Source organism: Palaemon carinicauda, chromosome 44 (assembly GCF_036898095.1).
Source record: "Palaemon carinicauda isolate YSFRI2023 chromosome 44, ASM3689809v2, whole genome shotgun sequence".
Classification (NCBI taxonomy): domain Eukaryota; kingdom Metazoa; phylum Arthropoda; class Malacostraca; order Decapoda; family Palaemonidae; genus Palaemon; species Palaemon carinicauda.
Window position 1 is genome coordinate 3128487 of NC_090768.1, and position 27569 is coordinate 3156055.

Genomic DNA, 27569 nt, shown 5'->3' on the forward strand with positions numbered 1-27569 from the left:
TGTCGACGACCTCTTGGAGAGCATCCTTCTTTAACATGGTGTCGACTTCTGCCCGTAGGGCTAGCCCCTTTGCCGATCCCATGGCATAGGAGCTCAACGACACTGGATTCGCTGTCAGGGGAGGAAGAGATGTTATGAACGGGACGCGATACCCTTGACTGATTACAGAAACCGTCCAGGAATCGGCCCCGAGTTGCTGCCACCTGGTTGCGCAACTTTGTAGGCATCCCCCCACTGGTGGACATGCAGGGGGATTGCCAATCCTAGCGTTTGCGGCCTCGGCCGCTCCCCCTAGGATTCTTGCCTCCCCTGGAGGACTTCTTGCCTCTCCTGTCTTTGACAGGAAAGGGCTGCTGTTTGGACACCGTTGTCTTCGCTGCCGCTGCCGGTTTCGTCGTCTTGGACTGGCGAGGTTGTTGTTGAGGTGCTGGAGGTTTGTAGGGCTTCGATGTGAGAGGCCTTTGGAGGAGAGAATCCTGATTGGATTTCCTCCACCTCTCAGCTGCCTGTTCCACATCCTTGGGCTCAAACAGGCTGACTTCGACGGTTGAGACCTTTGAATGGAACCTCTCTACCACCGCATCACGTCGTTTCAAGATCGAATTGGCCCACAAGTTCAAGACTTGGTGGGCCAGAAACTCAATGGTGCGGGTGCCCGAGAGGAGGAAGGTCTCCAGGGCCTTCCTAGTGCTTTCCTTGGACAGATCCTCGGATCGCAAAAGGATGCCCAGAGACCCCAACCAGACATCCAGCTACGAAGTAGCCTGCATGGCACACTTCGCGACCTTCTCCTGGTTTAGGATCTCTGTCGCCGAGAAAGTCACTTGCCGGCTAGAGAGTCTATCAAGAGGAACTCCCTTAGTAAGCTCTTCCACAGAGTGGTGCAACGGAAGAGCTAAACAAGGCTCCTCCATGATCTCAAAATACCTCCTCTGGTGGACACAAGGAGGAGGGAGGAGCTTGTTGCCAGCAGTGGAACGGCTGGAGGAGGCGAGCTCGGAGAGCTGGCCCTCAACCTTATCTCTGGCACTCTTGACCCCTTGGGACCAGGGCAAAGCCGCACTGGCCTTAGAGGGTTTCTGAGTGCCAAAGACTCGGTCCAGGACCATGTCCTTACCCTCGCGAGGGGGAATCTCCGGGTCCGGAAACTTGTTGAGATTAATCATCAAAGTCAAGACCTGCCAGAAGGCATGCTCTGACTCTTGCTGCTCTCCCCCTGGAGAATCAGCAGCGAAGTCTCCCGTCCCCAAAGGCTCTTCTTGGGGGGACACGTGGACGTTCTCCGCGGGTCTCGTTGGCTCTGGTCGAATCCTGGAAGAAGACTTCGGGATGGTCTTCGAGTCCTTCGGTTCCCTCCTAGGAGGGATACAGGACTCCAGCAACGAAGTCTGAGGGCTCTTCTCCGCCCCAACACGGGACGATTCTCCTGCTCGAGGAGGGGTTGCTACCATTGGTGGGGTGGGAGAAAATCTCACCTCGGAAGACTCCCCTGAGGACGGAAAAACCTCGTCCACAGGGGATGGAGAAAACGTCTGCGAAGGGGAAGGAGCCTTCCTGACGGACTTCTTGGGAGCCAGCTTGATCCGAGGAGAAGTCACCACAATCTCTACTCCTCTCTTCCTCTTCAGAGGGGTCGGAGCCGCCCTTGGTTTGGGGCCCAAATCAGAGAAGGCAGGCTTAACAGCCTGGACGACAGCTCTGATAAGGGACTCAAACCATGGCTGCTTGCTGACAGACGCAGTGTCAGAGACTCCCTCTGGAGGAAAGGGAATCGGGCGATCCTTTGGAGTAGAGACTACAACATGGCCTGCCTGAAAAGAAAGGGAAGAAGATGGGTGCCTGGACCTATCTAAAGATCTCCCCTCCTCCTGCGAGCGCACTGGTTAGCGCTTGCGGGGAGCGTGAAGACGACCTAGCTGCTCTCGTTCCTGACGACTCGTTCGGTAGCTCGCGTTGCGAAACCCGGTGGGAATCGCGCTGGTGCTCGCGCGAGGGACTAATCCCGAGTTCGCGCGCGGGCGAACGTTCGCGCATGTGTGCGTGCGTGCGCGCGGAGATGAAGGCGCGTGGGCGCGCGGGCGAGTGCTGCCGAGCAGGAGAATGATGGTGCGCAGGCGAGCGATGGCGCGCAGGCGAACGATGGCGCGCAGGCGAACGATGGCGCGCAGGTGTGCGACTGTGCACAGGTGACGGTGCGCGTGGGCGTGTAGGTGAACTACGGCGAGCAGGCTCGTCTCGTGGGCACGATTGCTTGCTGGGGAGTGATGCCGCGCAGGAGATCGATGGCGCGCAGGGGCGCGGTCTGGCGAAGACAGAGGGCGCGCAGAAGGACCAGCAAGCGTGGAAGCGCAAGGAGGAGACTGCTCGTGGGCGCGTGGGCGCGCAGTATCCCGGAAGCCTCTGGAAGGGCGCACGGTAGGAACTGGAACCTGTGCGCGCGATGGTGACTGCACGCTATGGTGCGCAGGCGAGGGCTGACGGGTGTGTGAGTTCCGAGGGCGCGCAGGAGATCGCTGGCGAGAAGGCGAGGGGCGAGTCTTCTTTCCTGTGCTCAGATCCAAAGACCGAGGGCGCGCAGGCAAGTGATGGCGCTGGCGAGCAGGAGGGGAGCGCTGGCGAGCTGGAGACCGTGGGCGCGCGCGGCGCGTAACAGGATTAGGGCGTGCAGCTGTGCGCTGGCGAGTAGGAGATCGCTGGCGTGCAGGTGAGCACTGACGAGCAGGAGATCGGTGAGAGCGCTGGCGCGTTGATTCGGCAGCAAGAGCTCGCTGGCACGTTGTCCCTGGCATAGGATGTCTCTGGGTCGTTGTCTCAGGAACATCAGGAACAGGCGAGCGCTTGCGCGCAGGAGAGCGTGGGGGCACAGGGGATACCTGGCACTTAAGGGACTTGCCCACATTGTGAGCAAGCCCCTTTTGCCCCGAAGGGACCGGTGCCCGTTTGAAAACGGGGTGCGTGGGCGCCCACAGAGCGTCAGCTGCCAGTAACGGTGAAGGAAGGTCAGCAGGTCTGGCAGGCAGAGGAGAACGCGAACGATCTGCAGAGAGGTCCAGAGATGCAGCTGCAACAGTCAAAGCACGGTGAGGATCCTCTGCGGGGGACTGCGAAGGCAAGGAGTCGAAAAGGCGCCTCCTAACTCCCTTGTGGGGAGAAGGAAGACCTCGACGGTGAAGAGGAAGACGAGCCTTGCGTCGGATATGTCCTCTGGGGGCATCAGGAACACCATCGGCAGTCCTCCGAAGAGGAGTCTCTGTTAGTGAACTCCCCCGAGGGGGAGAAACACCTGCAGGAGAGACCGTTGGACTTGACCCCTCCCTCGAAGGATGTTCGGAGGGGGGAACCAAGCCTTCAGCAACATCAGCACCCAAGGCAGAGGTTTGACCCAACTCGCCGGAAGCCTCTGCCACAACAACGTCGACGATAGACAGAGGGTCAACCTCCACTATCACCGGCGACTGTTTGACAGCTGCTCCCAACTGGATGAGGTCAAACCCTTAAGCCCCAAGGAAGCCCAAAGCTGCAATAAACTATCATTAGCAACATTAGATAAATCCTCCCTCGGAGGAGGAGGAGGAGCTGCCTCGTTATGGGAGGCAACTCCCTCTCCCAAACCCCGAGGTTGGTCAACACAAGTACGGCCTACGCTACCACTCGACGGCCTCTCGGGAGAGACCGATCGAGTGGGAGCTTCGGAGGAGGTTCGGGCAACGAAAGAAGAGTCCTTGGAGATTTCCTTCTTCAAGGAGATCCTTGAGGGAGAAAGATCCCGCTTGGACTTCTTCTTTCGGCGCTGGGAAAACCTCTCCCACTGGGAGGTAGACCACTCCCTACACTCACAACAAACTTTATCCTTATCACACCGTTGGCCCCTGCAGAACGGACACAAGGTGTGAGGGTCCGTCTTGACCGCCGACATATAAGTCCCACAAGGGCGGTCTGGTAATCCGGGGCATTTCCGCATGATAAAGAGAGAGGCCAACTTCCAAACGCACAACTGAAAGAAAAAGCAAAAAAGATTACGGCTATCAATATGCGAGGGTGAGAGCAGACACGCCTGTCCATCACCCGAGCCAGAAGCAAAGTGAACTAGTTCACCGGTGTGTGAGGGGGGAGGGGTAGCTAGCTACTCCTCCCCTACCCCCTCGCTAACTAGTGAGGGGGTAGTGAGCCCTCGTTAGAAATTTGATGGCTCGTCATTTCAGCTACGCCAAAAGTAATACCCTATTTAAATAGCGTGGTTTGTATTTCGGTTACGGAACAACTCGACATTAGGGACTTGATGGAACCTCTCAGCTACCGAGTTCCAGCGCTTCAGAATGGTCTTGGCCCACAAGTTTACAACTTAGTGGGCTAGGAACTCGATGGTACGGGTAACCGAGAGTAAGAAGGTCTATATCGCCTTCCTGGTACTTTCCTTGGAGAAATCCTCAGTCTGTACTAAGATCCCTACAGATTCCAACCAGAGATCCAGCCACGATGTAGCCTGCATGGCATACTTCACTACCTTTTCCTAGTTCAGGATCTCTGCGGCCAAGAAAGCCTCTTCAGCAAGACCCCCTTTGTCAGTTCCTCTAGTCTAGCGAATGGTGGAGAGGAAGAGCTGGGCGGGGTTCGTCCAGAACCTCATCGCATCTACTCTGCTGGACACCCGGAGGTGGGAGGAGCTTAGAGGCTGAGCCTGATCGGAAAAATGCAGAGTATTTCGAGAGCTGAGCGGCAATATTACGCCGGGCACTCTTCAGTCCCTCAGACCAGGGCAAAGCTCCACTGGATTTCGGGGGCTTCTGAGTGCCTAAGATACGATCCAAGACCATGTCCTTGCCCTCTTGAGGAGCCATCTCCAGGCCTGCCAACCCACTGAGGGCCCTCATACAAGCCAGAACCTGCCAAAAGGCATGCTCCGACTCCCTCTGATCACCTTTCAATGTGGGACTGGCAGCATGATCTCCGTCGTCCACTGCCGTGATCTCGTCTCTGGGTGGGTCGTGGTCGATGTCGAGCTGGCTGACTGACGGCTTGACCCCCTCTGCAGGTCTAGGAATCCTTGAAGAGGATTTGGGTGGTGTCTTGGAGTCTTTAGGCTTCCTCCTAGGAAGGAAAAAAAGTCTCCAAAACCGAAGGTTTAGATGGTATGACCTTTTGATGGATGCCCGTAGAAGAAAGGATGGAAAACCTCTACAGATTCAGAGGCTGTGACACTGCTGTCTCGTGGAGCTTCCTCCGTTGGGGACAGCTGGGGAGAGTCTGGTAAAGACTCTTCCTTGCGGGTGCCTCTTGACTGATTTGACGAGTAAGTAAGACTGCGAGGGGAAGAGGAACCAGCGAGGTTAGCCTCTACTCTGGACGTCTTGACTGGAGTCAGCTTAACCCTGGATGACGCGATGACATTAGGGACTCCTCTCTTCCTCTTCAGGGGGGATGAAACCATGGCTCTTTGCCTTGGGTCTGAAGATAAGGAAGACTCTTCCCGGGAGATCCCAGGAGTCTCTGCAAGGTGCGAGGATAGTATACCTGGCCTGAACGCCTGTGTAACCGCCCTGACCAAGGCTCCAAACCATGGTTGTTTACTATTGGAGGCTCTGTCCAAGAGTTCCCCTGAAGGGAATGAAGCTGAAGGGTCCCTCCGATGAGTCTTCATCTCTGAAGAGGAAGTCTCCGGGAGCATCGAACAAGGTGACGTCGATTCCTTCCTAGGGGCAGGCAGCTTTGGGATCTTAAAAACTTGCAGCCTACCCTTTTTCTCCTTCCCTGTCACGCTGTTATGCATTTACGGGGAGGGGAATGGGGCAACAGCGAACAGTGGAGAGGAAGCTTGCCTTTCCATAGTGAGAGAACTGAAGTTCTCGGTGGAGACAACCTGGAAAACTGCTTACCTCTATGATTCTGCTCTGAAGGAAGAGTCTCAGTGGTAGGGTGCTCGCATATACCTTCATGATGATGGGAGACCTGCTGTTGGAGGGGTGGCCTCTAGGAAGAGGTACAGTAGACAATGGCTGGCGATTGGTGCGTGGCTGATAGTGAATACTCACCTTAGTCAGCAAACAATGGGAGGGCCGTTGGGCAACCGAGGGTTGACAACCGACAAGAGGATGGATGGCGAATCAATGATCGACAAGCTGGTGATCGACGAGTCAGGGACTGACGCTCTGATGAACGACGTGCCGGTGAGCAGTGACGTGAGCACTACTTTAGCGAACGGCAAAGGTTGATGAGCAGGTGACCGGTGCGTCGGTGATTGGTGTGTAGGGGATCGGTGATCAGGAGGTTGACGAGCAGATTTACGTGTAGGCACTATTTGAGTCGCACTGTATGTCGGTGAGTCAGCGATTTACCATCATAAGACCAACGTGTCGGCGATCGTCGAGACGGAGAAGAGCCAACAGGTGAAGATCGGCGAGCTGGTGATTGGCGAGCAGGAGACTGATGAGCAGGAGATTGCTGAGCAGGCGATCAGCGAGCAGACAATCAGTGAGCAGTTGGTCAGCGAACAGCCGGAAGATGATCTAGAGACGGGATGTGCTCTTTGGAAGGGCGAACATCCCCAGGAGAGGATCGTGAACGATTCCTCGACGGGGAGTCTCGACGAATAGTCAAGAACCGGGGTTCGTTGACAAGCAGTAGAGTCCGAAGAAACAGGTGAAGGTCGGGAACCAAAAGAACCAAGACAAGAAGCCTCCTTCGAAGAGGAGTGCTGTGGAGATGAAGCTGATGAGAAGAAGAGGCGTCTTTTTGACGAAGGCGAAGGAGCAACTCTAAGGCGGACAAGCACGGCAGGGTCTACAACCACAGTGACGATCCCCCGCAGGGACGGGAGGATCAACAGGCCTTGGAAGAGGAGTCTCTATAAGTAGCCTCTCTCGAGAACGAAAGAGGTGATCACTCGCAGGAGAGACATACCTTGGACTTTGCTCCACCCCCTAAGGATGGTTAGCAAGGGAAGGCAGGAACGGAGTCTGCTGGCAGGGCAGCAAACAAATCCTCTGACACTACGACATCCACTAAGGCCAAAGGATCAACTTCCGACACTGACGAACGCTGCAACCCAGCACCCCGATGAAGCAACTGCAGCAGAACCACCTTGGAAGGCGGGCCTGGCAAACCCATGGACGGCGAAACCTGTAGAAAAGGAGACAGAGATAAGGATTCCCTCGTGGGGGGGGGAAGAGCTGGGGCTGCTTCGCTAGGTAATGCAACGCCGTCTCTTAAGGATGTTGTCCAGAAGTTAATTGGCCTACGCTACTACTCAACAGTTTCCCGGAGGAAACCGTTCGATCAGAAGCTTCAGAGGAAGGTGGGGAAGCAGAAGAAGCTTTAAGTTTCTTCTTCTTCAAAGGAACCTTTGAAGAAGAAGAATCCCGCTTAGCCTTCTTCTTTCACCGATGCCTAAATCTTTCCTACTGGGTGGCAGACCACTCCCGGCATTCGATACACTTATTACTTTCATCACACCGCTACCCCCTGCAGGCCGGACACAAACAGTAGGAATCGGTGTACTCCGCGGACATAAAGGTATCACAGAAGCGGCCCTCGGGACCAGGGCAGGTGCACATAGCCAGCAGGAAGGCACAACACACACAAACTAAAAGAAAAAGTAAAAAAGCAATGATTAATGGCAGCTCAAAACTAGGTGTAGAGGAAGCGCGGCAACAACCATTCTCCATCCGAGCCAAAAGCAAAGTGAAGCACTAGCACTTTCACAGGTATGTGAGTGAGAGGGGTAGCTAACTATCCCCCTACCCTCACTGCTAACTTCAAATTTCAAGAAGCTGTACACTAAGCATTTATTCAAAAAATGCCTTGATGTCATAGATAATACCAATCTCACCCTTCATGAATTTTGGAAGGACCATTTTAACATTGTAAATTGTTTAAAAAATTGTTGATGAAGCACCTTAAATTCAGCTTGGAATAAATTGTGTTGGAAGAGATTCTGTCTCTTGGAAAGTGCATGGGGCTGGAGGTAGATGAGGCAGATGTGAACGACCCTGTCGAGGAGCATCAAGAAGAGCTCACAGCTGAGGTAATGATCGAACTCCAGACGACGTAACATTTGAAGGTGTTGCCAAAGCTTAGTAGCGAGGAGGAGGTGGAATCAGAGGAACTTCTTTTTTCGAAGGATATTAAAGAAGTGTTGGCTAAGTGGCAGGAAGTTTCTGATTTTGTTGAAGAGACACCCTGATAAATTAGCTACGGGTCATACTTCAGCTCTTTTTAACGACACTTGCCTAACTCATTTCCGCAACATTTTGAAAGGGAGACAGAAACAAAGCTCCTTGGATAGGTATTTTTTTAAAAGGCCTGAGGCAAGTAAAACTGAAATCGAGACAAAAAGAGCTAAGCAAGGGAAGAAAAGTAAAAACATAAAAATAAAAAATTTAAAAGTACAGTAGATAGGAATAAAATGTTTTAAAAATTCAGTAAGCTAAGTTCAGTTAAGTTAATTTTAAGTCTAAGTGTTGTGCTACGTAGTGTAATAAAGTGTAAATACTGTACGTGAACCACCCAATGCTCACCTTCCCTTCATCCCTTCCTCCTCCGCACACACCGCCATAAGCCACTATCGTCTGTCTCAAAGGTAAAAACTCCATAATAAAACTACATTTTATTGCAGACCACAATCCAGCAATCATTTATATCATTTGTGAATGTATGTAAAGTATTAAAGCAATTAAAAGCATGTTTTTCCATTGTAATATAATTGATTTGGGTGTTTTTAAAAGGGTGGGAACGGATTAAATTTTTTTCAGTTATCTCATAATGGGAAAAATTTACAAGCACTTTGACAAAAGAGCTCAGTCCTGGAACGCATTATGCTCGTATGTCAAGGTATTACTGTAATTCTGTTAGTCATTTGTAACCTCCAATCATAAATCTTTCTATTATGTGACTTTCTCTTAGCTACTCTCCTACCTCCACTGTTCCTAAACAAGCTCCACCCCTTTTAATACAAGTTCCTCCCCAACTACATCACAAATTTGAAACAAGTCTTATTAGATTTATATTTAAGAAAGATGTCAATATTAACGGTATCCCAAACACGTGGCCATTTCCCTTTTGGAGAAAATAGGATGCATTACTGGTGTTTGCAGGTACTTTCAACGGTTTTGATGTCATTAATCGTTGGAAATACGTATTTTTCAAGTTTTATGGACGGGTTACACTAGGAGATGCATCTAAAAAACCCAGTTTAAGGAGTGAAGCCGGTTGGGAAACAAACACAATGCTGGGACTTAATCTTAGGGTATCATAAAGACACAGCAATCTAAGGGGCAGTTGCAGTGTGGGCTTTACCAGTGTTGCTGCGACCTCCAAATAAGTACAGTAAGTAGGTAGGGATACAGCTCCTAGGTTAAGTTAGGTGGAGAGCCTTAGGTTAGGTGGTGCTCTTGGGTGTTTCCCTATTACTGTACAATGTGGTTTTTTAGTTATATTATACCTTCAGGAATTTAAAAAATTCTCAATTTGAAAAATACCAATTTCCCCCAATTACGAGCATCAAAACGGTTCAAAGCATCATTACATACACCATCATGCATTTTTCTCTGCATGATTAATGGGGGCTGGGCCACAACAACTTACATATCGGTCAATTAAAATGTGAAGTCTATTTCAAAGTACATTAGAAGTGATTGTTTACTTTTGGGAGACTGATTATGAGTTACGGTACAGTTATAGAACTACATTTCTAATAGAAAAAACAACTTTTCCTACAGAAAATATTGTGCTTTTAACAAATATGACCTTTATTTCCACTGCAAATAAACCTTTCGCCCATTGTCGCCCCCCTTCCTGTCAGACACTGGTGGGAACCTGGGAATTTGGGTCAGTGAAAACAGGAAATAAAACGTGATAATTTAACAATTTCAAGATTCGTAAAAGGCCGCATAACCTAACAAACCACCTAACCTAACCTAGTACTTCCCAGGTCACAGACCTATCTGCATGTCCCCCGTTCCCAGGTCGCAGATCTAGCCTGGGGGCAAGCCCCTGGACTCCCCTTCCCAGGTCACAGACCTAGCGGGGGGGGGGGGAGGGGTCGCCCGACCACCCTACCCATGTCACAAACTCTGAAAGTAGATCAAAATTAATTCCTTACCATATGATTGACACCTGTTTCCTTTTTGTCTTCTTTATAGTCGAGTTAAAATAAAAAAATGTTAGTCTTCTCTAAATGATAGCTCAGAATCACACTTAGATGCTAAGAACAGGAGCAGATACGTGTGGTTTGTAAAATGTAAACAAAAGTGAAATAAATACTTCTTGGGGTAAAGGATGTCAATATTTTATGCAGTTTTTTGTGGATTTATTATGCGTCCAAGAAAATAATGTATAGACAAGAAAAGGGTAGTTTTACCATTTTCCCAACCCAAATCCCCTAGTTCCCACTGGATGGTCCCCATTACCATTGGGTATATTAGGGTACAATATATCTTATCAACTATTTATTCGCAACAGAAATAATGGTAATTTTTGAAGAAAACGGGAGTTTTTCTACACAAAATTGCATTCATTTATTAATAAAGCTTTATCCGTGTTTTTCTATAATAATACCAAATAATGACCAATGAGCACATCCATGTTCCGCCTGCCAGAACAGAGGAGCAGTGATGTTACGTTTATTTTTGCAACCGTATTGAGCCACAGCAGAGCGAAAACCATTTGAGGGACGTGATATTAATTATACGAAATTTTGATACTTTAATTTCCAGTCACATATGCCACATATTTTTCCAACTAGTTATTTTGTGTTTATTATGCATTTCTGACCAGTATTACTGCTGAAGATCAATCATTTTTGTGTTTCCCCACCCAAAGCCCCAATTTTGCACAGAGCCCCCTTTCATGGATGGGTAGAAAAACTCATGATGGGTGGTCTGCCCCAATATTCATGGTCAGAAATGGCTAAAACACACGATAGTGAGCAGAAAAAATATATGGTTCATATATTTAACTAGAAATTAAAGTATCATATATTTACCCACTTATTTTCTGCATTAGGAATATTGTGCTACAGTAAATATTTAACCATCTTAGTATAATCTATTGATTTCTAACAGAAATGAAGGACTGAACTGTTTAAAACACTTGCAAAAGCAAAGGAAATTCATATTTTTTTTACAAGAAATATACAGCCCTGTCAAAAAGTAGGATTTTAACTAGTCCTAGGTTATGTAGACCGAGGCCAATCATAGCCAGCCTACACCTACTCAATAGTTACCAAAAGGTTGGGTAGGCCTACCATAGTATATACCATGCATCTAGTCATAGCAAGACAAAATCAATGACACAGGATATTCAAGGTTTAATCAACAGTAAGATAAGCTAACCTACTGAAGGATAAGCTTACGTTTCTACACTGGGGTTCATGCAAGAATTTCCTATTGACTTACCTCCTGAAATTCTATATCTACGTATGCTCGAAAACTCATAGGTCTGTTTGAGCGGACACGAGAACTCATTTTCACATATCACGAATTTCATTTACATTCTAAATTTTATCACCGATTATTGTATGGAGGGTAGTAAACCAAAACCAAAACACCCACTACCATGATCACAAGACGTTCGTTTTCTATTGTTCTATGTCAATCGGTCAAATTTGTAATTTATTTTCCTTAATAAACCTATTTTTCCTTGTATAAAATTTCAGAGATACTATTAAAATTATTCATATCCAAAATCATTTATTCATACAATATAATTTTGCTAAATATTAGTTTCAAGATTGTGAACTACAGATGGAAGACACACATTCGGACTATTCATTCGAAAGTTTCATTATCATTAATAACTTTTAACATCATCAAATATGTTCTGATATTGTTTATAAAATATAGCACAGTATTTTTTTAACTTAAAATAATATCTATATAGTCCAGGTACAAATATCAAATAAAGATATGATGTATTCATTAAAGTTCCTGTCAAAGTAAAAGAGGTTAGCCATTCACACGTTATTAAAGTACCGTATTCCCTCGTCAGCAGAGCATAGGCCATTTCCAAATGCGTTTAACATTACGTAATGCTAGTACGACAACACTTGCATTTCTCTTTCTCATTATGTAGTAATACACGAGTTATAAGTATATATAACATGCTTGATTAGAATACACCCCCAACAACATTTTAGTACCTTTATAGTAAACAAGACATGGATCCATTCAAGATGATATACTAATGTTTTAAATATTGTTCTTACTTTCAACTTGGGAGTGGCAAGGATATAATTCACCAGTAAAAGTTTTCACAAACGAAGTTTGGATGGTTAGAAATGTTTTATTAGAAGAGCACGAAGAGTGACAAGAGTCAGCAAAATGTTTATTACACAGAAGAGCAGAAAAATAAAACTTTTAGAGTGGGATCTTCACGCCATGTGAATGAATGTATTCCCCATGATATAAAAGGTCTCAGAAACCTTGGGATATGTTACCATGGTCATTCGATTTCCTATATGTCCAGTCTGGGTTAAGGTTGAAACCCCGCTTCATGGTGTCATTGAATGCATCTATCAATTTGAGCACCCTACGCATCCAGGAATATATAAATCTTACTGTGCTGAGTCGTGACATGTAGGCTATTCTTTAAAGATATCATACCAGAAAATTAATTTTTGCAGGGTAACATCATTAAATGAATTGATCTATTATTATCATCATCATCATCAGCACTATTATTATTAGCTAAGCTACAACTCCAGTTGGAAAAGTAGGATGTAATAAGCCCAAGGGCTCCAACAGGGAAGAATAGCCCGGCGAGGAAAGGATGCAAGGAAATAAATGAAAATTTATGAATGAAGAATATAGAATATCTTAAGATCAGTAACACCGTTAAAATAGATTTGGCATGGATTAACTTATGTCAGCCTGTTCAACTTAAGATCTTTCCCCCCCCCCCCAAGCTTGAACTCCTGAAGTTCCCCCGATTGAATTGATTCAACTAACTGAGTAGGAAACTCATCCAATAATCTGTTCACATCTAGAATAAAAACTTCTAGAATACTGTGTAATCTTGAGCCTTATGATGGAGAAGGCAAGGCTGTTATAAACAAATGCATATATAGTACTACTTACCGGATGGTACAGTCTGGGAAGATCTGAATCCATAAGATGGTCAGAGTTATGAAAATCTTATGAAACGCGCAGAAAGAACTTACTGAACGACGATGTCCGAGATTAATATCTAGATCAGGAATAAGAAATTTAATAGACTGCAGATTTTCGTCCAACAAATTTAGATGAGAGTCAGCAGCTGAATACCAGACAGAATAATACTTGAAACAAATTAGAATGGAAGCATTAGAATATTTCTTCAGCATAGATTGATCACCGAAAATTTTAAAAGACTTTTTCAAAAAGCCATTTTTTTTGCGAAATTGAAGAAGAAACAAACCGAATGTGTTTCTCGAAATTAAATTTACAATCAAGAATCATACATGGACCTATAAAGTTGTATATAGTTAAACATTATCAATGCAGAGATCTGAATGCTGAAAAACCACTGTCATACCTTGAGTTTTGTTATGGTTCACTTTCATGCCCATAATTTGCACCATACACTAATCTCAATCAGATCTTTATTAAGGGATTCAGCCATCAGAGATCTACATTCAGGAGATGGAATTGATGCAAAGAGAGTAGCATCATATGTATATGCAACAAGCTTGTTTTCTAGGCGAAACAACACGTGTACTGTATCGAGTATTAAAAGTAATAGGCCAACAAACTCTGCCCTAAGGTACACCATATATCACATTCCTATACTCACTATGGTGTCCATCTACAATAACTCTTTGCAACCTATTACTTAAAAATTCAATAATGCTGCTAAAATACCCAACTACTCCTAATACTTTGAGTTTGAAAATAAATACCTCATGATTAACAAGGTCAAAGACAGCACTAGAATCAAGGCAAATCATACAAACTTCGTGGCTACAATCAAAGGATTTCTGTACAGCATTGGTGGTTGTAAGAAGGGCATAGCCTAGGCTACTTCACGGCCTTATAACCTTACATCTATCAAGAGGCAGATTTTTTCTCGTTGGGATTAAGATCCATTGTTTTTTCTTTTTCTCGTCTTCTTGTTCACATTTTTTTTTCTTGTCCTGGTTGAACTATTCATCGACCTTTGCAAAGAAAAAAAAAGACTAAGAACAAAAAAGAAGCCAGATGACAATAACACAGATTATCTTCTACGATCTTTTTTTTTTTTTTTAAATAAACCAATTGATACAAGGAAAAATCATCGTCGATATTAAAAGAAAATATGTCACTTATCAGTGCGGACATAATCATAAAATAACAACAGCTGTTGAAAAAAGATAAAAGTGCAAGGACTTGCTGCGCCAAGAAGGGAAAATTATTGCTAAGCCAGTGAAAAAAAGACGATTTCTAGGTGTTAGCAATAAATCAACATAAATTAGAAGATTAAAAATCAAGATAAGTATCTTTTCTTAAGCATGATTAAATCATTACTATGATATCCATGTAAAATAGGGCATGATTACAAAGATTCTAGATTTGAAGTATTCTTACAAACCTATCTATTAAAAACATCCGATAGGATGAAGCTAAATGTATTTAAAAACCAGTCTCCTTCTGAAAAAAATAATAAAATCAAATTAACTGCCTAATCTATTGTGAAAAAAATCGAAATAATCTCACGACAGTAGTTTCTACATGCTTTTCTTAATTCTTAAGATCTGTGAAATACTAACAAGGGTATATTTTAGAAACCCCGAGGGAAGAAAACCTTTTGGTTTTGATACTGAGACACTGAATGGGAAAAGTTTCCGTTTTATTTTTCATTTTTGCAACATTTCATCGTAAGGTGCTAGTTTGCAATAAGATTCCCATAAAAAGTAACAATCTTTGTGTGACTATTGCAACATATCCCACATGAACGAAATTAATCTTTGGGATTGTTTATACTAAAGGACACAACGGCAAGGTAACGCGTTGTGGAGGACAAAACCCCCATTTAGGTAAGGATTTGGGTCTTAAACTATTTGAGGTTATTATTATTATTATTATTATTATTATTATTATTATTATCATTATTATTATTATTATTATTATTATTATTAGCTGCAACTCGGGACGGATATTTATCGGCATTGCCCCTCGTTGATGTCGCTCTCTATCACGCAGTTTACTGTAATGTTGCTAAATTTAACATCACATTTAAGAAGGCTACATGATAGCTGTGTATATTATCATGGAATCTAGTAGGAACAGAGCAACTGTTTCCCATCAATCCCTGAAATTTTCACTTGGATATGTAAATTATTTTAGGAACAATTTACTCCACCGCCAAAAATAACCATTCAACCCATACCGAAATAAACGTTTGCTGTGGCCTTTCTATGGCAGATATCAACATGAAAACTGGTATGGACAAAGTAAATATCCATCCCACAAATCTCTGAAAATTCTATTTAGTTATGTGAAGTATACTACGAGTAATTTAGGGCACCACCGAAAATCGGCCTCCGGTGGATATCGAAAAATTACTGTGACTTTTTTATGGCAAGTATCAATACGAAAATTGGCATGAATGTATTTCATATAACACCCATCAAACCCTGTGAAAATTATTTGGATATCTGTAAAACTCTAGGAATAGTTTGCGGCTCCTCTCTGATTTTTTAGCAAAAAATAATCGTAATTTACGAACAAAAGTGACAGTCAGGCATGCTTATAGCAGGTATGAACATGAAAATTGGCAAAAACAAAGCTTATATGTATATATCTAAATAATCCCTTAAAATTTTATTTGAATTCATTTATTGGTATAAGAGTTATTAACCCCGCCGTCGAAAATATTAGCTGAATTATTCTAGGAACAATTTACTCCACCGCCAAAAATAACCATTCAACCCATACCGAAATAAACGTTTTCTGTGGCTTTTCTATGGCAGATATAAACATGAAAATTGGTATGGATAATGTAAATATCCATCCCATAAATCCATGAAAATTTAATTCAGATATGTGAAGTATTCTACGAGTAATTTACGGCGCCGTCGAAAATCGGCCTCAGGCGTATTTCGAAAAATTGCTACAGTGACTTTTCTATGGTAAGTATCAATACGAAAATTGATATAACTGTAGTCCACATAACACCCATCAACACCCTGTGAAATATATTTGGATATCTGTAAAACTCTAGGAGTAGTTTGCTCCTCCTCGCTGATTTTTTAGCTAAATGTCGTTATTCACGAACAAATGACAGCTAGGACATGCCTTTAGCAGGTATGAACATGAAAATTGGCAGAAAAAAAGCTTTTATCTATACAGTATATATATATATATATATATATATATATATATATATATATATATATATATGTATATATATATATATATATATATATATATATATATATGTATATATATATATATATATATATATATAATCCCTTAAAATTTCATTTGAATATATTTATTGGTATAGGAATTAAGTCCGCCACCGAAAATATTAGTTGCTCCCCCCCCCCCCCACCACCCACCACCACCACGACCTCCGCTCCGAAATCTATGGTTAGTTAAAGTAAATTTACATCATTCTGAATGACTGAGCTGAGGGTTGGGTGAGATATCTTAAAAAAAGCATACAGTATATAAGGTCACTCACTCCGTTGGCGACAATTATTATTATTATTATTATTATTATTATTATTATTATTATTATTATTATTATTATTATCATTAAGTTACAATGGAAAAGCAGGATACTATAAGCCCAAGGGCTCCAACAGGGTAAATGGTCCAGTGAGGAGACGAGATAAGGAAATAGATAAATTAAGCGAAAAGTAATGAACAACTAAAATAAAATATTTTTAAGAAAAGTAACATTAAAATACTGTCTATCTTTCATAGACAAACTATAGAAACTAGAAAAAACAAGAGGCAGAATAATATAGAAAAATGTGCCAGAATGTTCTCTCAAGCAAATAGAAATCTAACCCCCAAGACAGTAAGAGACCATGGTATAGAGGCTATTGCACTACTTGAGAACAATGGTTTGATTTTGGAGTGTCTTTCTCCTAGAGGAGCTGCTTATAATAACTAGTCTCTTCTACCCTTACCAAGAGGAAAGTAGCCATTGAACAATCACAGTGCAGTAGTTAACCCCTTGAGCGAATATTGTTTGGTAATCTCAGTGGTGTCAGGTGTATGACAGAGCAATGTGGAAAGAATAGGCCAGACTATCCAGTGTATGTGTAGGCGAAGGAAAAAGGAGCCGTAACCAGAGAGAGGGATCCAACGTAGTACTATCTGGCCAGTCAAAGGACCCAATAACTCTAGCGGTAGTATCTCAACGGGTGGCTAGAGAGCCCACGCTATGTACTCGATTCAACTTTAAAAAAAGTATATTTCCTAAATTTTATGCCGATTTGAAATTTACGCTGTATAGATTTAAGGGATAGTCCAAAATCAAAACTTAGGTCAGGACAGCAAGAAAAAAAGGGCAAATAAATAGATAAATGAATAAAAGTTAAATGTTATTCATTGCTCTTCCGTGTATTAGTGCACATTTACCATCCGTTACAGTCTAGCCTACATCAATAAAACAATGCAACAATGGTAACCTAGAGCAGCAAAGCGGAGAGGAGCACTGAACGAGAAAAATATTCTGACAAGACGAAGCAGGATACGAACAGTTTCCGTTTGATGATACTTGAAACAATAGCAGAACCGATAGCCAGTTAGACCAAACTGCAAGGGTTCCATTAAAAAAAAAAAAAAAGTTCCATAAAAAAGAAAAACAAATTCAATATAATTTCGAATGAAGATTAATTTGTCTATAGATGTAAGGATGGAAAATAGGGTTCTTGAAACAAACGACAAACAAGGAAGTATAGAAATTAACAACTTAGAGTACCAGTTCTATGTCATAAAATTCCGTGACGGAGACTGTAACAATCGGAGGAAAACGAATGAGCGGAAGTTCTTTGTTTGTGGTTACGACAGAGAACATCCTTTCGAGACAGCGGACCAGAGAGCGACAAGACTGGGAATATTAGGCGAATAATTCTATAATGTTCATAGTCGGATTGGCCTTAAGAATAACGAGTGAAATGTTTCCACGAATAACTTAAATTACTCAACAAAATCTTATAGCTTTTTCTCACAGGCCTAGCAATTTTGGGCAAATTGAACGAAGGAGGAAGTTATTTATTAGAAATTTAACATTTCTTTTAATTCGATAACTGCTTCAGAAAAGTTAGTAAACATTTTGTGAATATAGATAGAGTTAAAGACGAACAAACACAGAAACAATAATAACCTATACATGCCAATATTTCGAAATAACATTGACCGAATAAAGACAAGTGTTATTATCCGATTACGATATGATTTAAATGATTGGAAACTCGCAACGTCAATTTGAACTCTGTCAAGAGCTCAATGACTGGGGAACGCACGATTCACTTGTCTAGTAGACTTGAAATTAATTCAGACAATTGATTCAATCTATGTTATTCATACAGCATGTGTGCCTGCAGGTTTACAGTTGCAAGAAGAGCGTGGTAAATGTGTGTGTGTATATGTGTGTGTGAGAGAGAGAGAGAGAGAGAGAGAGAGAGAGAGAGAGAGAGAGAGAGAGAGAGAGAGAGAGAGAGAGAGAGAGAGAGTGTGTGTGTTACGATTTCTTTTCTGATGATTCCTCATGGTAGGTTTAATGCTCTGAACACTTATGAATGAACTCCTTTCAGTTTAGACATTATTGTCGATTTAAATAAATCAAGCGGCTAAAACTCCGAATGAAGAAATTCACATACTTAAAGGGTTCAATAATATAAAGCACATGCTCTGTCAGATTATACAAACTCAAACTGATAGCAACGAAGAAGCCTGACATCATATTTTGTACCAGAGTAGCACAAAAACTTCCATACACGACCTAGCGCATCTCACTCAGTATTACGTTAAGGTAATAAGGTTTGTACACGTCACAAGAACTATGTTACATCCCTTAATGGTGTAACCATTCTTTGTGACAGCTGGCCTCCCGTGGGACCTCACAGCGCAGGATACAAATCCTCACCAACAACACCTGGGATGGGTTTACTTAATCACTTAAGGGAATCTGTTGTATCACTCATCTTCATCATCAAGTGTAAACGAATGTTACTATTCATTATTGAATAAATGGGGTCTTTCCTCTGATAATAATTAATCAATGATAAGCGATATACAATCAATTCTCAGAATGTCACAATTTCTTCGTAATTTTTTGCTACGATCTAATGACATACAGTACTGTACACAGTTTCACTTGTACATACATAATTTATAAATATACACACACACATATCTATATAGTACATGTATATATGTGTGTTTATGTATATATATATATATATATATATATATATATATATATATATATATATATATATATATATATATATACTGTATATATATATATATATATATATATATATATATATATATATACAGTATATATATATATATATATATATATATATATATATATACATATATATATATATACTGTATATATATATATATATATATATATATATATATAGGTGTGTGTGTATGAGTGTATATAAACACACACATACACACACACACACACACATATATATATATATATATATATATATATATATATATATACACATACATACATATATATATATATATATATATATGTATGTATATATATATATATATATATATATATATATATATATATATATATGTATATATATATATATATATATATATATATATATATATATATATTACATAACTAACGATGTCAAACCGACAAGTCTCAACGAATCCATAAAAGTTCCCCATCAGTAATATGGTTTAGTGTCGAAGGGTTTCTTCTTACGTTTTAGTTGCAGATTCTCTTCTAACCTTCCCTAACTTTTGTAAAAGTAGGAGCACAATGCACTAGTTCTTTGGATAGCTTTATTATTTTGGAAGACTTGACAATCCTACTAGTCTCAGACTGGCATGAAAAGGGAAGATTTGACAATCCTACTAGTCTCAGACTGGCATGAAAAGGGAAGATTTGACAATCATATTGGTCTCAGACTGGCATGAAAAGGGAAGATTTGACAAATCTACCGGTGTCAGACTGACATGAAAAGGGAAGATTTAAAAAATCTATTGGTGTCAGACTGGTATGAAAAGGGAAGATTTTAGAATCCCACCGGTGTCAGACTGGCATGAGAAGGAAAGTTTTGAAAATCCTACCAGTGTCAGACCGGCATGAGAAGGGAATATTTGACAATCCTACTGGTGTCATACTGGCATGAAAAGGGAAGATTTGACAATCATACTGGTGTCAGACTGTCATGAAAAGGGAAGATTTGACAATTCTACCAGTGTCAGACTGGCATAAAAAGGGAAGATTTGACAATCCTACCGGTGTCAGACTGGCATGAAAAGGGAAGATTTGACAATTCTACCAGTGTCAGACTGGCATGAAAAGGGAAGATTTGACAATCCTACCGGTGTCAGACTGGCATGAAAAGGGAAGATTTGACAATTCTACCAGTGTCAGACTGGCATGAAAAGGGAAGATTTGACAATCCTACCGGTGTCAGACTGTCATGAAAAGGGAAGATTTGACAATTCTACCAGTGTCAGACTGGCATAAAAAGGGAAGATTTGACAATTCTACCAGTGTCAGACTGGCATGATAAGGGAAGATTTGACAAATCTACTGGTGTCAGACTGACATGAAAAGGGAAGATTTGACAATCATATTGGTCTCAGACTGGCATGAAAAGGGAAGATTTGACAATCCTACTGGTCGCAGACTGGCATGAAAAGGGAAGATTTGACAAATCTACCGGCGTCAGACTGACATGAAAAGGGAAGATTTAAAAAATCTATTGGTGTCAGACTGGTATGAAAAGGGAAGATTTTACAATCCCACCGGTGTCAGACTGGCATGAGAAGGAAAGTTTTGACAATCCTAACAGTGTCAGACTGGCATAAAAAGGGAAGATTTGACAATTCTACCAGTGTCAGACTGGCATGAAAAGGGAAGATTTGACAAATCTACTGGTGTCAGACTGACATGAAAAGGGAAGATTTGACAAATCTACCAGTGTCAGACTGGCATAAAAGAGGAAGATTTGACTTTCCTACCGGTGTCAGACTGGCATGAGAAGGAAAGATTTGACAATCCTTCCAGTGTTAGACTGGCATAAAAAAGGAAGATTAGAAAAATCTACTGGTGTCAGACTGGTATGAAAAGGGAAGATTTTACAATACCACCGGTGTCAGACTGACATGAGAAGGAAAGATTTGACAATCCTACCGGTGTCAGACTGGCCTGAAATGGGAAGATTTGACAATCATACTGGTATCAGACTGTCATAAAAATGGAAGATTTGACAATCCTACTGGTGTCAGACTGTCATGAAAAGGGCAGATTTGACAATCCTACCAGTGTTAGACTGGCATGAAAAGGGAAGATTTGACAATCCTTCCAGTGTTAGACTGGCATGAAAAGGGAAGATTTGACAATCCTACCAGTGTCAGACTGGCATGAAAAGGGAAGATTGGATAAATCTACCGGTGTCAGACTGGCATGAAAAGGGAAGATTTAACAATTCTACCAGTATCAGACTGTCATGAAAAGGTAAGATTTGACAATCCTGCCAGTGTTAGACTGGCATGAAAAGGGAAGATTTGACAATCCTTCCAGTGTTAGACTGACATGAAAAGGGAAGATTTGACAAATCTACCGGTGTCAGACTGACATGAAAAGGGAAGATTTGACAAATCTACCGGTGTCAGACCGACATGAAAAGGAAAGATTTGACAATCCTACCAGTGTCAGACTGACATGAAAAAGGAAGATTTAACCAATCTAGCGGTGTCAGACTAGCATGAAAAGGAAAGATTTGACAATCCTACCAGAACCAGACTGTTATGAAAAGGGAAGATTTGACAATCCTACCAGAACCAGACTGTCATGAAAAGGGAAGATTTGACAATCCTACCGGTGTCAGACTGGCATGAAAAGGGAAGATTTGACAAGCCTACCGGTGTCAGACGGCATGAAAAGGGAAGATTTGACAAGCCTATCGGTGTCAGACTGGCATGAAAAGGGAAGATTTGACAATCTTACCGGTGTCAGACTGGCATGAAAAGGGAAGATTTGACAATCCTATCGGTGTCAGACTGGCATGAAAAGGGAAGATTTAACAATCTTACCGGTGTCAGACTGGCATGAAAAGGGAAGATTTGACAATCCTACTGTTGTCACACTGACTTGAAAGGGATCATTTGACAATCCTACCGGTATCGGACTGGCATGAAAAGGGAAGATTTGACAATCCTACTAGTCTCAGACTGGCATGAAAAGGGAAGATTTAACAATCCTACCGTTGTCAGACTGGCATGAAAAGGGAAGATCTGACAATCCTACTGTCGTCAGACTGACTTGAAAGGGATCATTTGACAATCCTACCGGTATCGGACTGGCATGAAAAGGGAAGATTTGACAATCCTACCGGTGTTGGACTGGCATGAAAAGGGAAGATTTAGCAATCCTACTGTTGTTAGACTGACATGAAAAGGGAAGATTTGACAATCCTACTGGTATCAAATGGGCATGAAAAGGGAAGACTTGACAATCCTACCAGTATCAGACTGTCATGAAAAGGGAAGATTTGACAATTCTACTGTTGTCAGACTGACTTGAAAGAGATCATTTGACAATCCTACCGGTGTCGGACTGGCATGAAAAGGGAAGATTTGACAATCCTACTGTTGTCAGACTGACTTGAAAGGGATCATTTGACAATCCTACCGGTGTCGGACTGGCATGAAAAGGGAAGATTTGACAATCCTACTGTTGTCAGACTGACTTGAAAGGGATCATTTGACAATCCTACCGGTGTCGGACTGGCATGAAAAGGGAAGATTTGACAATCCTACTGTTGTCAGACTGACTTAAAAAGGGATCATTTGACAATCCTACCGGTGTCAGACTGGCATGAAAAGGGAAGATTTAGCAATCCTACTGTTGTTAGACTGACATGAAAAGGGAAGATCTGACAATCCTACCGGTATCAGACTGGTATGAAAAGGGAAGATTTGACAATCCTACCGGTGTCAGACTGGCATGAAAAGGGAAGATTTAGCAATCCTACTGTTGTTAGACTGACATGAAAAGGGAAGATCTGACAATCCTACCGGTATCAGACTGGTATGAAAAGGGAAGATTGGACAATCCTACTAGTCTCAGACTGGCATGAAAAGGGAAGATTTGACAATCCTACTAGTCTCAGACTGGCATGAAAAGGGAAGATTTGACAATCATATTGGTCTCAGACTGGCATGAAAAGGGAAGATTTGACAAATCTACCGGTGTCAGACTGACATGAAAAGGGAAGATTTAAAAAATCTATTGGTGTCAGACTGGTATGAAAAGGGAAGATTTTAGAATCCCACCGGTGTCAGACTGGCATGAGAAGGAAAGTTTTGAAAATCCTACCAGTGTCAGACCGGCATGAGAAGGGAATATTTGACAATCCTACTGGTGTCATACTGGCATGAAAAGGGAAGATTTGACAATCATACTGGTGTCAGACTGTCATGAAAAGGGAAGATTTGACAATTCTACCAGTGTCAGACTGGCATAAAAAGGGAAGATTTGACAATCCTACCGGTGTCAGACTGGCATGAAAAGGGAAGATTTGACAATTCTACCAGTGTCAGACTGGCATGAAAAGGGAAGCTTTGACAATCCTACCGGTGTCAGACTGGCATGAAAAGGGAAGATTTGACAATTCTACCAGTGTCAGACTGGCATGAAAAGGGAAGATTTGACAATCCTACCGGTGTCAGACTGTCATGAAAAGGGAAGATTTGACAATTCTACCAGTGTCAGACTGGCATAAAAAGGGAAGATTTGACAATTCTACCAGTGTCAGACTGGCATGAAAAGGGAAGATTTGACAAATCTACTGGTGTCAGACTGACATGAAAAGGGAAGATTTGACAATCATATTGGTCTCAGACTGGCATGAAAAGGGAAGATTTGACAATCCTACTGGTCGCAGACTGGCATGAAAAGGGAAGATTTGACAAATCTACCGGCGTCAGACTGACATGAAAAGGGAAGATTTAAAAAATCTATTGGTGTCAGACTGGTATGAAAAGGGAAGATTTTACAATCCCACCGGTGTCAGACTGGCATGAGAAGGAAAGTTTTGACAATCCTAACAGTGTCAGACTGGCATGAAAAGGGAAGATTTGACAATTCTACCAGTGTCAGACTGGCATGAAAAGGGAAGATTTGACAAATCTACTGGTGTCAGACTGACATGAAAAGGGAAGATTTGACAAATCTACCAGTGTCAGACTGGCATAAAAGAGGAAGATTTGACTTTCCTACCGGTGTCAGACTGGCATGAGAAGGAAAGATTTGACAATCCTTCCAGTGTTAGACTGGCATAAAAAAGGAAGATTAGAAAAATCTACTGGTGTCAGACTGGTATGAAAAGGGAAGATTTTACAATACCACCGGTGTCAGACTGACATGAGAAGGAAAGATTTGACAATCCTACCGGTGTCAGACTGGCCTGAAATGGGAAGATTTGACAATCATACTGGTATCAGACTGTCATAAAAATGGAAGATTTGACAATCCTACTGGTGTCAGACTGTCATGAAAAGGGCAGATTTGACAATCCTACCAGTGTTAGACTGGCATGAAAAGGGAAGATTTGACAATCCTTCCAGTGTTAGACTGGCATGAAAAGGGAAGATTTGACAATCCTACCAGTGTCAGACTGGCATGAAAAGGGAAGATTGGATAAATCTACCGGTGTCAGACTGGCATGAAAAGGGAAGATTTAACAATTCTACCAGTATCAGACTGTCATGAAAAGGTAAGATTTGACAATCCTGCCAGTGTTAGACTGGCATGAAAAGGGAAGATTTGACAATCCTTCCAGTGTTAGACTGACATGAAAAGGGAAGATTTGACAAATCTACCGGTGTCAGACTGACATGAAAAGGGAAGATTTGACAAATCTACCGGTGTCAGACCGACATGAAAAGGAAAGATTTGACAATCCTACCAGTGTCAGACTGACATGAAAAAGGAAGATTTAACCAATCTAGCGGTGTCAGACTAGCATGAAAAGGAAAGATTTGACAATCCTACCAGAACCAGACTGTTATGAAAAGGGAAGATTTGACAATCCTACCAGAACCAGACTGTCATGAAAAGGGAAGATTTGACAATCCTACCGGTGTCAGACTGGCATGAAAAGGGAAGATTTGACAAGCCTACCGGTGTCAGACGGCATGAAAAGGGAAGATTTGACAAGCCTATCGGTGTCAGACTGGCATGAAAAGGGAAGATTTGACAATCTTACCGGTGTCAGACTGGCATGAAAAGGGAAGATTTGACAATCCTATCGGTGTCAGACTGGCATGAAAAGGGAAGATTTAACAATCTTACCGGTGTCAGACTGGCATGAAAAGGGAAGATTTGACAATCCTACTGTTGTCACACTGACTTGAAAGGGATCATTTGACAATCCTACCGGTATCGGACTGGCATGAAAAGGGAAGATTTGACAATCCTACTAGTCTCAGACTGGCATGAAAAGGGAAGATTTAACAATCCTACCGTTGTCAGACTGGCATGAAAAGGGAAGATCTGACAATCCTACTGTCGTCAGACTGACTTGAAAGGGATCATTTGACAATCCTACCGGTATCGGACTGGCATGAAAAGGGAAGATTTGACAATCCTACCGGTGTTGGACTGGCATGAAAAGGGAAGATTTAGCAATCCTACTGTTGTTAGACTGACATGAAAAGGGAAGATTTGACAATCCTACTGGTATCAAATGGGCATGAAAAGGGAAGACTTGACAATCCTACCAGTATCAGACTGTCATGAAAAGGGAAGATTTGACAATTCTACTGTTGTCAGACTGACTTGAAAGAGATCATTTGACAATCCTACCGGTGTCGGACTGGCATGAAAAGGGAAGATTTGACTATCCTACTGTTGTCAGACTGACTTGAAAGGGATCATTTGACAATCCTACCGGTGTCGGACTGGCATGAAAAGGGAAGATTTGACAATCCTACTGTTGTCAGACTGACTTGAAAGGGATCATTTGACAATCCTACCGGTGTCGGACTGGCATGAAAAGGGAAGATTTGACAATCCTACTGTTGTCAGACTGACTTAAAAAGGGATCATTTGACAATCCTACCGGTGTCAGACTGGCATGAAAAGGGAAGATTTAGCAATCCTACTGTTGTTAGACTGACATGAAAAGGGAAGATCTGACAATCCTACCGGTATCAGACTGGTATGAAAAGGGAAGATTTGACAATCCTACCGTTGTCAGACTGGCATGAAAAGGGAAGATTTAGCAATCCTACTGTTGTTAGACTGACATGAAAAGGGAAGATCTGACAATCCTACCGGTATCAGACTGGTATGAAAAGGGAAGATTGGACAATCCTACTAGTCTCAGACTGGCATGAAAAGGGAAGATTTGACAATCCTACTAGTCTCAGACTGGCATGAAAAGGGAAGATTTGACAATCATATTGGTCTCAGACTGGCATGAAAAGGGAAGATTTGACAAATCTACCGGTGTCAGACTGACATGAAAAGGGAAGATTTAAAAAATCTATTGGTGTCAGACTGGTATGAAAAGGGAAGATTTTAGAGTCCCACCGGTGTCAGTCTGGCATGAGAAGGAAAGTTTTGAAAATCCTACCAGTGTCAGACCGGCATGAGAAGGGAATATTTGACAATCCTACTGGTGTCATACTGGCATGAAAAGGGAAGATTTGACAATCATACTGGTGTCAGACTGTCATGAAAAGGGAAGATTTGACAATTCTACCAGTGTCAGACTGGCATAAAAAGGGAAGCTTTGACAATCCTACCGGTGTCAGACTGGCATGAAAAGGGAAGATTTGACAATTCTACCAGTGTCAGACTGGCATGAAAAGGGAAGATTTGACAATCCTACCGGTGTCAGACTGGCATGAAAAGGGAAGATTTGACAATTCTACCAGTGTCAGACTGGCATGAAAAGGGAAGATTTGACAATCCTACCGGTGTCAGACTGTCATGAAAAGGGAAGATTTGACAATTCTACCAGTGTCAGACTGGCATAAAAAGGGAAGATTTGACAATTCTACCAGTGTCAGACTGGCATGAAAAGGGAAGATTTGACAAATCTACTGGTGTCAGACTGACATGAAAAGGGAAGATTTGACAATCATATTGGTCTCAGACTGGCATGAAAAGGGAAGATTTGACAATCCTACTGGTCGCAGACTGGCATGAAAAGGGAAGATTTGACAAATCTACCGGTGTCAGACTGACATGAAAAGGGAAGATTTAAAAAATCTATTGGTGTCAGACTGGTATGAAAAGGGAAGATTTTACAATCCCACCGGTGTCAGACTGGCATGAGAAGGAAAGTTTTGACAATCCTACCAGTGTCAGACTGGCATAAAAAGGGAAGATTTGACAATTCTACCAGTGTCAGACTGGCATGAAAAGGGAAG

General features: G+C 42.4%; 1 protein-coding gene across 1 annotated transcript in view; it reads right to left on the minus strand.

The window, feature by feature from the left end:
- LOC137634337 (myotubularin-related protein 10-B) overlaps window positions 1–11578 on the minus strand; it is a 291307-nt gene extending 279729 nt beyond the window's left edge. The window contains exon 1 of the mRNA XM_068366732.1: window positions 11391–11578. Within this exon, the coding sequence (XP_068222833.1) occupies window positions 11391–11459 (69 nt within the window). The 5' untranslated portion in view covers window positions 11460–11578. The remainder of the gene's footprint in view (window positions 1–11390) is intronic.
- Between the last annotated feature and the right edge of the window lie 15991 nt (window positions 11579–27569).